Source organism: Prosopis cineraria, unplaced genomic scaffold (assembly GCF_029017545.1).
Source record: "Prosopis cineraria cultivar Desert tree isolate PC_DT_omini unplaced genomic scaffold, ASM2901754v1 PC13, whole genome shotgun sequence".
NCBI lineage: Eukaryota > Viridiplantae > Streptophyta > Magnoliopsida > Fabales > Fabaceae > Prosopis > Prosopis cineraria.
The window spans coordinates 170936-185685 of record NW_026555344.1 but is presented as its reverse complement, the minus strand read 5'-3'; the positions used below and the strand labels follow the sequence as shown (position 1 = coordinate 185685).

At 33.2% G+C, this 14750-nt stretch overlaps 2 protein-coding genes across 6 annotated transcripts; one reads left to right on the top strand and one right to left on the bottom strand.

The window, feature by feature from the left end:
* The first annotated feature begins 934 nt into the window (after positions 1-934).
* On the top strand, positions 935-4912 carry LOC129290272 (peroxisomal membrane protein 11C). 2 transcript variants are annotated; one of them, XM_054926996.1, is made up of 8 exons: positions 937-1154; positions 2386-2595; positions 2975-3049; positions 3135-3209; positions 3315-3395; positions 3483-3557; positions 3676-3849; positions 4676-4912. In XM_054926996.1, exons 2-8 carry the CDS (start codon positions 2404-2406, stop codon positions 4709-4711), a joined length of 708 nt encoding a protein of 235 aa, XP_054782971.1. In that variant the 5' UTR covers positions 937-1154; positions 2386-2403; the 3' UTR covers positions 4712-4912. The 2 variants fall into 2 exon arrangements, with proteins under 2 accessions (XP_054782972.1, XP_054782971.1); XM_054926997.1 differs by lacking the exon at positions 3135-3209 and having other exon boundaries at positions 935-1154.
* Positions 4913-7339: 2427 nt separating this feature from the next.
* Positions 7340-13822, bottom strand: LOC129291084 (F-box protein At4g00755). Of its 4 annotated transcripts, XR_008588635.1 has the most exons (7): positions 13652-13808; positions 12893-13083; positions 11028-11444; positions 10797-10936; positions 9261-9379; positions 7748-8130; positions 7340-7593 (listed from the first exon to the last, which is right to left on the bottom strand). XR_008588635.1 is itself a non-coding variant. In XM_054928210.1 (6 exons), the coding sequence occupies exons 2-6, from the start codon at positions 13017-13019 to the stop codon at positions 7833-7835; spliced, it is 1101 nt and encodes a 366-aa protein (XP_054784185.1). In that variant the 5' UTR covers positions 13020-13083; positions 13668-13822; the 3' UTR covers positions 7603-7832. The 4 variants fall into 4 exon arrangements, 3 of the variants coding, with proteins under 3 accessions (XP_054784185.1, XP_054784184.1, XP_054784186.1); XM_054928210.1 differs by lacking the exon at positions 7340-7593 and having other exon boundaries at positions 7603-8130; positions 13668-13822; XM_054928209.1 differs by lacking the exon at positions 7340-7593 and having other exon boundaries at positions 7603-8130.
* Between the last annotated feature and the right edge of the window lie 928 nt (positions 13823-14750).

The following is a 14750-nucleotide window of genomic DNA, read 5'->3' as shown; positions in this document are numbered from 1 at the left end:
TGTCTATCATCAAATTTTCATGATCTTCATTTATCTAGGTACTATTCTCATTGAATCAATCAATCATTTATTCATAATCTATTATTTGTTATTATTGATCATGAAATTTGTTTGAATTACTAACAGAAAATATATATTATTCTGTTATTGTTTATGATTTTTTCTTTCATTATCTTAAGTATTTAATTTTCTATGATAAGTTAAGGTGCCTAAAATTTTACAAACCTAGTTTGAGATATTTTGGACAAATGATTATGTTGTTTTTGTGTTTTTGATTTATGATAGTATATCAATAATATATAAATGATATATCATTGATATACTTTTACAGATCAACATAACTGGATAATCAAACATAAACCTGTTTATCATTGATATACAAACGAATATCAATGATGTAATATCACATATCAGTAACACAAAAACACATAATCATTTATTTAAAATGGATCAAACACAATCTACAAAAATTTTTATAGCTTTGTTTCTTTGCTAACATGCTTTATTTCATCGAGTATTGTGGATGTCTTTTGCCTCACACTTGTCTCTCACTATCATGACTATGACTCATTCACATTGCTTTGCTTTCTCCCATCTTCAAGTTTGGTCTATTTATTTCTTTTATCGTAATTATAGCTTGCATTTGTCTTTCTCGTTCATCTAATTTCTAGCATTTTAAATCTAATATTTGCAAAAAGTAAGGTGTTATAATTTTAAAAGCACAATTTTATAAATTATATATCAATTAAATATTAAAAAAATTATTTTTAAAATTTTAAAAAATGTTATTTTTTTATTTGATTCTATAACACGAATTATATATGCAATAGCCTCAAGAATATGTGAACGTTAGACGGCGTTGCAGCAAAGTCTTAATCTAAATGTTTGACTGAACAGATAAAATCAAATTCCATGCCATTGTCGAACATTTGAAAATATATTTTGCTTGTCTGCAAGAAAAGGAGAGGGGCAAACAAGCCCTTATCAGTTATCACAGCCTGATTGATTACAGAGAGAAGCAACAAACAAGACACGAAAAGCTGACGTTTGAGACTTGAGAGTTGGGAGGGAGAAACCCAAAGGCTAAGGCTCTCGCTGAAACATCCACAGTGCGATTGTGATTGTCGAGGCTGTTTTAGCGGGCACTTCTATCGGTACTCTCTCTTTCTCTCTCTCACACGCACACACATCTTCCCTACGTGCGTTGTTTGATTCAGTAAGTAGGATCGGGAATTCGCCATCCCTAGTTGTTTGATTCTTTACGTTTGCAGTTTGAGGTCTAAAAATGGCAACCTATGGTACTCTGTTTCCCAATTTCTGATTTCGTGTGTTAATCGAACTCTGAATTGAGGGTGTGGAAGTAGGTTCTTGAAATTTTCTTAGGTTGCTTTATTGGATTTGTGGTGTTAGGTGTTCATTTTCCCGAGGTTTGTGTCTTCGTGTATATCATTCATAGGATACTTAGTTTTCAGGAAATTAATGGAAAGGAAGTGGGAAATTGAAATTTCTAAGCTCATGATTCATAGGGTTAGTGAGAGTAAAGGAGTCCTCTCATTGAATGATTGGTTTAATTGATGACAACTTCACTAACACAAAGCTGGGATAAATGGACTCTAAAAGCATTTGTTCATGATTAAGTGATTTTCCATCAACGTTGGGTTTAACTGGATGAATATTTTTGTCTCACCACAGAGATATCTTAGTTGATCCTGAACAAGAATCATCTTTCGACAAATTCAACAGTTGAATTGAGGGCTGGTTCAGCAGTGATACGCAACGAGCCTATTTTTGCCGTTCTTGTTCTTGTTTATTTGTCTAATATTTGAGTCTTTGAATGAAGATGGATGGAGAAACTAAATGAAAGAAAAAATTTTTTGGTATTAATTTGAATTCTAAGGCTATTCGTCATGGTTCCTATGTTTTGGAGGGATGTAAGTTGTCAGATGCCAAAAATACAAAATTGCAAGAGGCAGACATGATATGGCGGAACTTGAAAGGATATAATGTATGCTGATTTTTTTCCCCATGCTTATTATGGTTTCTTGATGTAGGTGGAGGTTTTATAGGATTTCTTAATTGTCAATCCCAGAATGTCTGTCAGGGTACAGAATTTACATCGTTGAAAGATAGTTTGTTATTTTCCTTTTCAAAATATGTGTATATTCATATTCTTGTCTAGTAGTTGAGTTCCCAAATTGATTCGTGGTACCTTTTCATTGAAAGAAACTATGTTTTCATTCTTTGTCAAGTAAAATGGATTTCTGCATATGTAAACTTCTTAGCCCTCCTGCTTAATTGATGCGGAGGATAGCACCCTTAGATTTCCATCCCCCTCCTTTTCCTGATTTAGCGGAAATGAACTGTTATTTTGATTTTGCTCTACAGCTCCTAAAATTGTAAAAGATGAGTACACTGGATGCCACCAGGGCAGAGCTTGCTCTTATTGTTTTATATTTGAACAAGGCTGAAGCTAGGGACAAGATATGCAGAGCTATACAATATGGTTCCAAATTTTTGAGTAATGGGGAACCCGGTACTGCCCAGAATGTGGACAAACAAACGAGCTTGGCACGGAAAGTTTTCCGTCTATTCAAGGTTTTGTTTTGTGATTTTAAATTTGCGGAAGTTTGGAATTCATCTGATGATTTGTTGCTTTTTTTAATCATATATTTATTTCTTTTTCCTCCTGCTTGGGTAATATGCTACCTGCTATTTATTTTAGCGAACTTCTTCCCCTTGAATCATCTTTTTCCCCACACATCCTCATTGATTAATTGATTTATCCATATTTCATTAACTATATTGTTTAGTTGCTCTAGGACAAAACTGGAAAAGGCTATCGAAAAGAATCTCACAATATTTTATTATTTTATCCCTTTGTAACGTTTAAAGGGAATTTTTGCATGGTTAAAGATGGAGAAAATCAGTTAATTATTACCTAATTATTTCATATGTTTCACCCTGCAATGTGCAGTTTGTCAATGACCTGCATGCTCTGATAAGTCCTGCCCCACAGGGAACTCCGCTATCTCTAGTTTTGTTGGGAAAGGTATCAATTTTCTAAGAATATTCCACCTTTTTAATTCTTTTTTTGCTTTATTGTTCCTGATAACTTGTTTGATGGCACTTTTTAGTCCAAAAATGCATTATTGTCAACTTTCTTGTTCCTCGATCAATTTGTGTGGCTTGGTAGATCTGGCATTTACAAGGTGGGAAGCTCAACTTTTTCCAGGCATTGAATTGTTTTTTTCTCTGTATTATCAACATGAGAATATCATCCAGCAGCATATATGATTTTTGTTTTCCAACTACAGAAAAAAGAACATACTGAACTAATTGGACGGATATCTCTTTTCTGTTGGCTGGGCTCCTCAGTGTGTACCACCTTAGTTGAGGTACGTGACTTTTGTGTGGCTTAATTGTTCACATCAATAATTCCCTCTTAGTCCTTTACATGACATAATTACTGCTCAATGTATCAGCTTGGCGAGCTTGGAAGACTCTCAGCATCAACGAAGAAGTTAGAGAAAGAACTCAAGGACAGTAACAAATATAAAGTATGTTTTGGCACTCTGTTTATGGGCTCTCCAAAGTTTCTGTTTTATGTTTACCATATTTATCAATGTCTTCCTTTTCTGTCCTTTGTCGTATTAAATTAGAACTCTGTTGATGCAGAATGAGGATTACCGGGCTAAATTAAAAAAGTCAAATGAGAGAACTCTAGCACTTATCAAAGCTGGAATGGATATAGTGGTAGCAGTTGGGCTGCTTCAATTGGCGCCTAAGAAAGTCACTCCTCGTGTGACTGGGGGATTCGGATTTGTTTCATCGCTGATATCTTGCTACCAGGTGCATACCAGTATGATTTTTTTTTTTTTTTTTTTTGCTTCCCTTTGTGCTTCTGTTTTCATTTGAGAAATCTGAGGTCCTTTAAAATGCATGTCAACCACGCTATCTATGCGTAGACACGCACAGCAGCACAAGTGAGAAAACAAGGGTAAAATCACGGTCATCAAATCATGAATTTGGATATCATATTTCCGTGAAACATCAAATTGGAAGGTTCGATAACAAGTGAAAAATAGCTTGAATTATGAAACATGACAAGTATATCTTTATATGTGTAAAATACTCAGAAAAAATGCTTAAACATAAGTCATATTTATTAGTTCATTGGCTATCTAAATTGGAAGTACTTAATTCTTGAAATAATCTCAGATAATATCTCTCTTTCTTTATGAGAGGCGTAGGCAATACTTAACAAGAATGTAGCACTGTCAGTCTGTCACGCCAAATTGTCATTTACATATATTTCTGAATTGCAAACTCATTCTATTCTATCATATTGGCTTGAATTGAGCAATTCATAGCCCATACAGTCATTGATTCATACCGCTGGTTGCGTAAGTTGTTATGAAGCATAATATTTGAATTGCAGATCTGACAATTTAGAGCTATTTCAGATATAGCCATCAAATCACATTGTTGGTCTTTTTTGAGTTGCAATGAACACTTGCGTTTAGGACATTCTAGTTCACTTGAAACTTCTAGAGAAATTTGTATGCCCTTTAGACTGTTTGAGGGATCACACCGTATTTGTCTTTTATTGCAATTTATGCTGAGATTTTTTCACTCCTTACTGACAAGGATTCATTCATGTTTTGCCCAAATGCAGTTGCTTCCTTCCCCTGTCAAGTCCAAAACCTCGTGAAGATGGAAGAGCAGACTCCCTCTTATCGTGCTTCGATATGATTAAATAATTATTCACATTTGTCACTAAATGTTTGTTCATGCGAACTTTGAGCAATATGCTGACTAGTAAGGAGTCTTTAAAATGCCATCACAGAGAATGCCTATATTGCCATGGTTTGCATTTCCTTATAAATAGAAATGATGTCTGCTTGGCTCTTAATTTGTTTGGTGGAAGCTTAGCGACAAACAAATTAGCAACGAAGGATTTGATCAAACATGAGTGAACGCCTATTGGATACTGTTGATATTAGAAATATGGTGTGTGATAGAATGACCAATAGGACTATGTCGTAATTGATGAGCATGGATAGTCTAATGGAAGAACCCTTATTTTTGCTTGTGAGGTCAGAGCCTTACTGATAAGAGAAAGCATGGCCATCTGGTCGCCAGGCTGAAGGTGGCAGGATGAGGTTCAAGTTGAGTAGAAATATTTTGATATGGGAAGATAGTGTGGATTTGTTTGGGTTGTTGGATTGGGGGTGTTGAGATAGGGCATGGCGGACACGAGAACTTGTGCGCATTGACAGGAATTTTAGTCCCTATTTGGATGCTCTTCATAATCAATTTTAAAAAGACAAAATCATTGTTTATTGAAAATGTATTAAAAAATTCCTATTACATGTTTTGAAATCCAAAGTTATGAGTTTTTTTTAAAATATTCAAATATATCTATAAATGTTAAAATTAATTATGAAGCCAAAATTATAATTTATAAAATAAGGTCTATATGGTTTTTGAATACTTTTTTGCATAACTGTAGGGGCTATAGAAAAAATTGATTAATTTGATTGATCTTGAATATGTTATGTAGTGTAGTGTACAATTAATTTATAAGATTGGTTTCAAGGAGAAATGAAAATTAAATTAAAAATCAGGTAAAATTATGATTTTTGAAATTATATTTAAACATGATGTTGCATATCAAAATCAATTATAAATTTAAAATTATATTTTTTTTTGAAAAATACCCAAACATCCATTATTCACATTAATCAAGAACCCAAAACTTTATTTTTTTTAAAAAAATATCCAAATATTTTTAGACATGCTAAAATCAGTTATTAGTTCAAAATGACAGCGCATCTCAAAGTAAACCATTATTACCCTCTTTTAAATTATACTTTTTTATTTTATCCAAAACATACTATAAACTACATTACAAATACGTTTTTGGATTCATGATTATTTCTTTTAATTAACCAAAAGTTCTCCCATAATTGAAATTCATAAGACCAATCCTTCAAGAAATTTGAATATCATTTGAGGAGTTCATAATTAATGTTTCATAATTAATTTTAACACGTATAATAAATGTTCAGATAAATTTAGGAAAACAAGATTTTTAAACTCCTACTTGATTTTCACATGTAACAAGAATATTTAAATATATTTTTATAAAATCATAATTTTGACTTCATAATTGATCATGGATAAAATACAGACAAGTACTAAAACATAATAATAATTTATGAAATTTGACATGTACATAAATATTTAGAATATGTTTGGATTTAAATATAATAAAAAAGATAAAGATCAATAAAAGTATGATCATATAAAAATATATCTAAACATCAATATTATTTATCAAAATTAATTATAAACTCAAAATTAAAATTTTCTTAAAAAATCCAAATACCCTTACTAGAATCTGTTGTAAATTCAAAAACAATTATCTCATATGTTACTATTACCCATTTTTCAATTCAACTTTTTAATTATACATTTCAAAAAATTTATTCAAAAATCATAAATTATTTTACAAATCATGTTTTTCAATCCATGATTGATTTTAACATGCATTACATGTCAATGATTATAAACAAAAGCAACTCCGATTCTTCGTCGTGTAAGGATTAGTCAATTTGTTCTTGAATACGCTTTCCGTTTTTGTTTTCTATTAAACTATCTGATGTTCAAAACCGAAGCCCTAATTTAAATCGAGTCAGGTAAAGAACTTTACAGGCAAAAAACCTCCCACCAAAAAGTTATTACAACTTTCAAAATTCAAACTCAAGACCTCCAATAAACAGTTACAACTCCCTTGCACTTTCCTTTTTGTATAAAATGTTTAATTCATTCAAATAAAAAATGCACATTACTATGGTAAAATACTATCTAATTTTTGAAATCATACTGGGCCGAACTAATTCAATGAACCAAGTTGGCCCACAAATGCTTTTTTTTTTTCCTTGGTAGAATCCAAACTACAACTGAAAAAAAAATTGCATTACCATAACCAGCTGCTTCTTAAGATAAAAATTACATTTAGCAATGTCAGAAGTGCAACACAATTGTTAGACAATTCGAAATAAGCGACAAAATGCCCTTGTCATCTAGAAACAAACCAATGCATGCCAAGAAACAATGCAGAAAATTCTTTGACGGCCTTTAGAAAGCCCTAAAATATTTAAACCACGGCCAAAACATCATTGTCAAAGTCATTTGAAACCTTATTCTGTTATTTTGTATCTATTTCCAGAAAACCCTATATTGACTACTAAATGTTGAGAATGGAAGGAAAAATATTCATAGGCGACTAGTTAAACAAATCTTCACAGCCATTTGGCATACAGAATATGAAAAATAAAAGCTAAAACAGCAATTTTGGAGTTAAAAATATCCGTATCCTCCTTGACACCAAACGGGCATTAAGCTTATGAAAGAAATATGGATATATTATATAATCAGTGCATTGTGTTATAGTATGGGTCACAGCTAATTTGGACGTTTTCTTTAAATTCATTTTTACCTAACTGAGAAAGTCCCAAGTAATTTTGGTCTCCATCTGCGAAATGCAAAATACGTTTTTGACCCCCATTGATAATTAGACAGATTGTTCTGCAAATATCAACCAGAAAAGTATATGCCTAAATTAATTCAGAAATTAAACCACGAAAAATAAACTAAACTTCAATTTCAACGGGAAGCATTTAATTAAAGGCTACACAAAAGACAAAACGGCTAACGATTTCAGTGTGCAACCAAACCATACCTGGAGAGATACCATCACCATGTTCTCCTTTTCTTTATTGTTTTGGGAGGGAATTACAAAAGCACTTAGTAGGCATAACAAAAGATCAAAGGGCATATGCTTCTTCAAAGTCTTCAACTTCATCATCCTCATCCCAATCATCTTCTTCGACAACCTCTACTACATTTTCCCGCAACATTGTCACAATCTGTCGAACATCTCTAAGTCGCCTCTGAATATAGTCGTCAGGGGATATTGCACGAGACTCAATAGAAAAAGCTGGTTGAGCGGGACACTTAGCAAGCTGATCACACTTGAGCACAAATGCCCCAGAAGATGGTTCGCGAATTTCAACAGTAAATGCAGGTGACAATGGGCGGCCCACAACTTTAACATGAGAGACACTGCAATCACAATTTTCTTCAAATTAGGGGATTCTGAAATGCCATCTGCAATACAATCATAATGGTACACTAATGGACGCTTCAATAATTTAAAGGTTGAATCTCAGGCTAACTAAGGACAACTATCACAATTTATGCACAAACCTATGCAAAATGGAACTGGGAAAGGACAAAAACTACAAGAAAGCTCATGAATTCCAGTTATGCTGCTAGAGTATCACCATTCTGCCAATAAGCTTATTCTAATACTAAAATGAAACACATGATCCTCTAATAAGAGCAAAATCATACTTTTTTTGGATTCAGATTAGATTAGGTATAAATGTTATGTGGTCCAGGTCTGGGTGAATTGTTTTCACTCAATACAGAATTAGGTCTGGCAACAAAGCAATCCTTAACATAAACTGACTCACATAAAATAAAATAAAATAAAATTCAGATTAAATGGAAATTCAAAAATTATTCAGATCCCAGTCTTCATAATAAAGTTTTCAATCTACGTGAGTGTGGAACAGGAAGGCAAGGCAATCCTTAGACTAAACCTGACCCATTTACAATTTTACATCCCCAAAAAATTGATGAACATAAATTTCCAAAGTAGTTTGTGATTTTTCTACAAAGTTTACCATTTCTCAACATGACACAACGACAAGCCTAGGAAAACAGGCATGAAATGAAACCAAAACAAAAGTGTCAGCAAAAGTAGCAAGAGAAAAATTCAAGCTTCCTTTGATATGCATATAAATAAAATGGCACCATGCAGACCCCACAGAACATAAGGGAACATAAGGCATATGTTGATGGACGTTGACCAAGATGATCGTTACATATATGGCACCAACCCAATGAGGAAAGAACAAAAGCTACCAGCTGAAAGTGCTTTCATTTACTTTAAGAAGAGTATATAACAACATACACAGAAAAAACCTGCCCCCCAACAAGGAAAACAAAGAGCCTCAAAGGGATGAGGTATTGTATTTGTACCACACTTCTAACTAACTCCAGCTAGTATTTTAGAGATTAGAGTTCATGATGTGCCACATTACTTTTACAAGAAGGAGAAATAAAATCGAATGAAAAACTATTACTGCAACTCTATCAATGAAAAAATGAATACGGATGGAACACACCAAATGTAGAATAAGTTGTCCATTTCTTGTCTCTGAATCCTTCCCAAAAGCTCAATCTGCAAGATACCACCAATACAAAGCACTGGTTCTGGAAGCTTGAACTTCTGTAACTGGTTTTCCTGCACTCAAAGAAATTCTTCTCAGAAATGAATGATGTTACAAAGGGAAGTTCAAGCAAAGATTTGTAAGAAAATGAAGTTAATTATTCTACCACATAAGATTTCTCTCAACTAAATCAAGATAGAGAAATTTCCAATTCAGGCACAAGTTTATTCTACCATACTCCAGCATTATAAAGTACAGGCACTTCACAAACACTTGTATCATACACAACACATTATCATGCAGCGCTTTACATTACATGTAGACACTTTAGATTTTGTCGTGTTACCTAGTAGTGTCCATGTCAGTGTCTGTGCTTCCTATGTAGGATTGCTCATAAACCTGAATCAAGTTTGACAAGAGGCGTGCCAATGGCCTTTGTATTTTGTGCTCAAAAGTCAAAACACAGTCACTAATTCTCTCTGACATAGACCTATCACATGGGCCAAAAATTTAAAGGACTCAAATATGACATTAGTACCCCTGGGGTGGGTGGTTTGCCAAGACCTGAAACAGTAAATTTCCAAACAACCTACCAATTATCTTAAATCCTACAAGGATGGGCATAGGACTACCTATGTGATTGTCAGAGACAGATGCACTTAAAAGTATTCAATTTTCTCATTTACCAAAAAGAAAAAGGAATAAGAAAGATGAGCGTAGTGTTATATGCTTTCTCCTTCACAACCTGAGATACTGTCCAGTGTCCACAAAATAGATGTTTATCTTATCAATTTATTCGCACTGGTTGTAATATACACAACTACAATAATCTTGATTCAAAGATTCTCCACTTGGTATTAAATGCCTTCTGTTTGATTCAGTCACCAATCATCTTCAAGAAAAATTCGAAAATGAAAGCTTTATCCAACATCCTCATTTTTGTATAATATATCCTTGCTAAACCACAGAAAGCCCAAATCAAGAGTAATAATGCATTCATATAAATGAATCGCCAAAATAGCATACTATAGCTATAATCCAACAGATTTCCAGCCACATAAGTAAGGCTCATCTGGCCTTCCTTAAAGCATCTGCCATAAGGATAGCTCTCAGTTCATTACAGCTATTGCTGTAGTCATATCTTACATGGTATGCACTGACTTAGCTGAATTATATGCAACATGTATCATATTTACTGACTCATTTATCATTCCCCCGGCCTCTTCAGTCAAAAGCATCGCCTAATGGAAAAAGGAGAGTTAAAAGCTGGGAGTTAACAGGCTATTAAAATGAGAAAATTTTATTATTCAGGACAGCCTCCATTACACAATCATGAAACACAAAAAGTGACCAGAAAAAGGAAAGCTTCGCAAGCAAAGTATAAATTGTATTTAAAATCAAGTATCATATCCTATGAAACAAATGAAGCATTCAGAGGAAGAAGAAGAAAAGCATGGGAAATAGATAATGTTTGAGAAGAAAATTCCATACCTGAGCCATTGGAAACTCCGGAGAAATGTAAGTCCATACATACTTTTCATCAGCAGAAACATCTAAAGAAGGATTAGGATGACCCATTTTGATTCGAACAGATTTTGCTGAGTATATAGGAAGCCCTGGCTGAAAAAAAGCTGAACATGAAAAACAATATCATTAGTAAAAAGCTTAAAAAAGAAAATCAAATGAAGCTAGCACGAAGTTTGTGAAGCTTCAAAACAGTACCTTGGAAAGGATGAACACTAATTTCCGTAACAACACAAATTGAGCAGTCCAGCTTGTATGTTAGTGTCTCAGGTACATCAGGATTTTTTTGCCCTTTACTGGACCAGTACGAAGCTCTCCCACCGATATTGTCCCTTGCCTCTAATGTATTATCAATGCTTTCCTCTGGAAAATTATCAGTGCTGGAAGCACCAATTGTCTCTCCAATGCAATCCACAATAGCAAATGATGTGCAGGCTCTAGCTAAATAAGCATAGACTCTATGGTCCTTTTCCAGAGCTTGCCATTCCATAGAATAGCTAGATCCAACTTCAGGTTCCTTTGCTCCATTTTTATTCAGTTCAACGACATATGAGGCTCTAGATAATTGAGGAAACATTCTCAAGCATAGCTGTTTGCAAAGACCATTTCTAATCACTGCAAATCAGTGTACTAGAAAATCAGTAGAAATAACATGTTAGTGAATTTTAGTTTCCACAGAATTTTTATGAAATGACTGACTTTTCATTTTAGAGAAAAAGGAATTTTATCTGGGTGACAGTAGCATACGAATGGACAAGGGCAACAAGATGTCCTCCAAGACAGACCAAATACAAAATCAAGAAAGTATAAACAAACAACACCAGCATTCAGAATCCTGATGCACGTACCAGAATAACTGACACGGAGCCCATTGAAAATTGCACCACATAAAAGGCAATAAATTATGATATCCCATGGTAAGGAAGAGACACAGATTTGTCCTCAAATGCTATCATTATGCCCAACCAATGAAAATTAACAAAAAGAAAATACATATTAAAGCCATGGAAACACACAACCTTTAGGTTCCATTTGGTACTTTATATGATTTTTCTCCAAAGTTGAATGTCTTAACTTGGTCCACAAGATATTATGTCTTATTAGTTCATTTAGCGGAATGTCTAATCTATCCATCTAATTAATTTTACTGTGTATTAGACGTAAATACATGCAATTCTTATTTTGTAGTCTCAACATAAGATGGGGCCTACCCTTTGTCCTTAATAATGCATGCACATAATATAAACTCATAATTCTGATACATGCTCTCCATGTCATAAATAATTCGAACAGTGTTAGCTGGCACAGAGAGTAGGTTCTACTAAGCTCTCACTAAAATGTGTACTTATACTTGATAAGCATTGCAAGTTAGGCTGTTCACCATTTCCATTTCAAATGCATAAACACTAAAGAAAGACTAATATTTTAATAGAAAGCTGATATTATTAATAACTTTTCAAATTTATACAATTTTTTGTAGTTAAAATGATTTTGACAATATAAAAACCCTCTCTTATCACCGAGTCCCTAATGAGATTGTGTTATCTGTCTTATCTTATTCTATAAATGATTGTTCAGATCACCAATATAAACAATACACCATCAAGAATGTTTGACAAGCACACACTCTTGTCTAAGACAATATTCAACACACAATTTACATCAATGAGCAAATAAATTAATGGGGAAAAATTGAAGTTTGGTCATGTATGCCATAAACTTCATTGCAAGGTACGCATACAAATAGAAAGCACATATACTAATAAGTTAGGAAACAGAACAACTTCCATTGTAATAATTCTATCAGAAGGCATACAAATGTGGTACGGGTGTGATCATGAATGCTTTAATCTTCTTACAAAGTTGCATGTGAAAATCATTAGCATACTGAGGTTAAAATTTCCTAAAATACATGAAACAGAAAAAGAATGCGAAGCATAATCTTAGTAGGGTTGATTTATCAGATGACAAACATAATGTAAAATGCATAGACTAAAGCTGATGTACTCATAAAAATGAGATTTCAGCCAAAATTAAATGTAAAAGCAACTGGCATAGCTCACCATAGTGTCGCCAAGACCGCGAGACACAACTAACTCGGACAAGGTCAGACGGATCATCCAGACACATGAGAATCTTGTGCGACATGTCAGGATCAAGCCAATAGATGAAATCCACAGAAGAACCCATATTATGGCGGTAGTGTATAAGAAATAACAAGTTCTTATACAAACCTGAGAACCTGGACTGGCACCTGAACAAAATTTCCACAATTAGCACAGTTCACTCCGAAGTGGAACAGAAAATGATTTTTAAAATTTTTACAATTAGACAGTTTGTGTTTACTAGTTGTTATATTGGATTTCAGCCATGAAAGATATCAAAATTAACGCACATAAAATACTTATCCTCTCCCAAACAGCATAATTTTAGTCCTTTTATTTGTTGACACGTATAAGACAGCAGTGGGTAATTTAATTTCAAGTCTACAACAACCCAGGCTAACAATCGAGGTATGAGAAATATCAGAAAAATGGCTCCCCAGAATACGAAGAATCAATTCGCTTAGAGAAAAGAAACGAAGCGAAATATTAAATGAACAGAGAAATTCAATCATTTACACTTGAAAAAAAATTAAGCAATTGGTCATAAATTTCACGTACTTTGAAGGCAAATCCTAGACCTTAGTGATAATCCGAATTCATTCGATAACCAGAAAAAATGAAAATTCGAAACAAGAACAAAAAATGGAACGCAGATCAAAAGGGGCCTTCAATTGAAATTCGAGAGTGAAAAAGAGAGTGAAGTACGGCAATGCTCACCGTCGTCGGTGTATACCTGCACGTCCGAAAAAGAAACCCTAAAAGGAAGACATGAAATTGAGGGACAGAGAGGATTGCTGGTGACGGGAGGAAGGAGGAGGGAGAGAGAGATGGCGTATGAGTGGAAGAAAAAGAAGACAGCCCTGGTAAGCCAGGCTTGTTTTTAATATTTGCAAACTATTATTATAAAATTAAAAAATAGTGAATATGATCTTGGGAGAATCTCACTTAAAGCGTCTAAAACATAAAAAGTTTGCATTACTGGTCCGATAGAATCTAAAAGCGCACGGTAGGCTCGACTGCTCGAGAGTCTTTCTTATAAATTTTATTACAAATAAAAATATGTAATTGCCCTTATCTAAAAGAATATATCTATATATGTACAATACAATATTTAAAATTTTTAATATTATATTCATGAATGCACGACACATCTGATAAACATGATTTAACTCAAAAAAAATGTACAAATAAGTAAATAATAAATAATACAATGTCTATGAATACACAATATAATGTCCATCAATTCCAAATGAACATATATAGACATGCAACATTTGTGTCACAGTGTCCGTAATAAATAACATACTTTTATTGAAACAATTTACTTTAAGTTAATGTTAATTAGATATATTATGTATTCATAAACATTAAAATTTATAGACGTCGAATTGTGCATGCATGAATATTTTATTAAGATAAAGGAAAATTCACAACAAAATTAACAAAAAAAGTTCTCAAGCCTACAGTGCGCTTTCAAAGTCTATTAAATCGACGGTGCAAATTTTCATATTTTAAGGGCCATAAGTGAGAGTCTTCCTATTATATATGTTGGTCATTGACAATACAATTATTTTCCATGTCAAAGAATCACACGTCATAAAAAGCATGTCAATCCCATCAATTGTAATGTTTATTTTATATTTCGCAGCAATTATTATTGGTTTTAATAAAAATTAAGTAAAAATAAAAAGATATATACAATATAAAAGTGATGATAGAATGTGCGTGCGATTTAGTTTATATGTGTAGAAACCATGAACAAATAAATTAGACAAGAATTCGATAAGGAACATTATGAAAATTAATAGTAATAGAA

Coding starts and splice junctions, on each gene's coding strand:
- LOC129290272 (XM_054926996.1), top strand. CDS start 2,404: ATGAGTACACTGGATGCCACCAGGGCAGAGCTTGCTCTTATTGTTTTA. Junction 3,050..3,134: donor CTCTAGTTTTGTTGGGAAAG/GTATCAATTTTC, acceptor GGCACTTTTTAG/TCCAAAAATGCATTATTGTC. Junction 3,558..3,675: donor AGGACAGTAACAAATATAAA/GTATGTTTTGGC, acceptor CTGTTGATGCAG/AATGAGGATTACCGGGCTAA.
- LOC129291084 (XM_054928210.1), bottom strand. CDS start 13,019: ATGGGTTCTTCTGTGGATTTCATCTATTGGCTTGATCCTGACATGTCG. Junction 9,380..10,796: donor CGGAGTTTCCAATGGCTCAG/GTATGGAATTTT, acceptor CTTTGAGTGCAG/GAAAACCAGTTACAGAAGTT. Junction 8,131..9,260: donor GACAACTTATTCTACATTTG/GTGTGTTCCATC, acceptor TTGTGATTGCAG/TGTCTCTCATGTTAAAGTTG.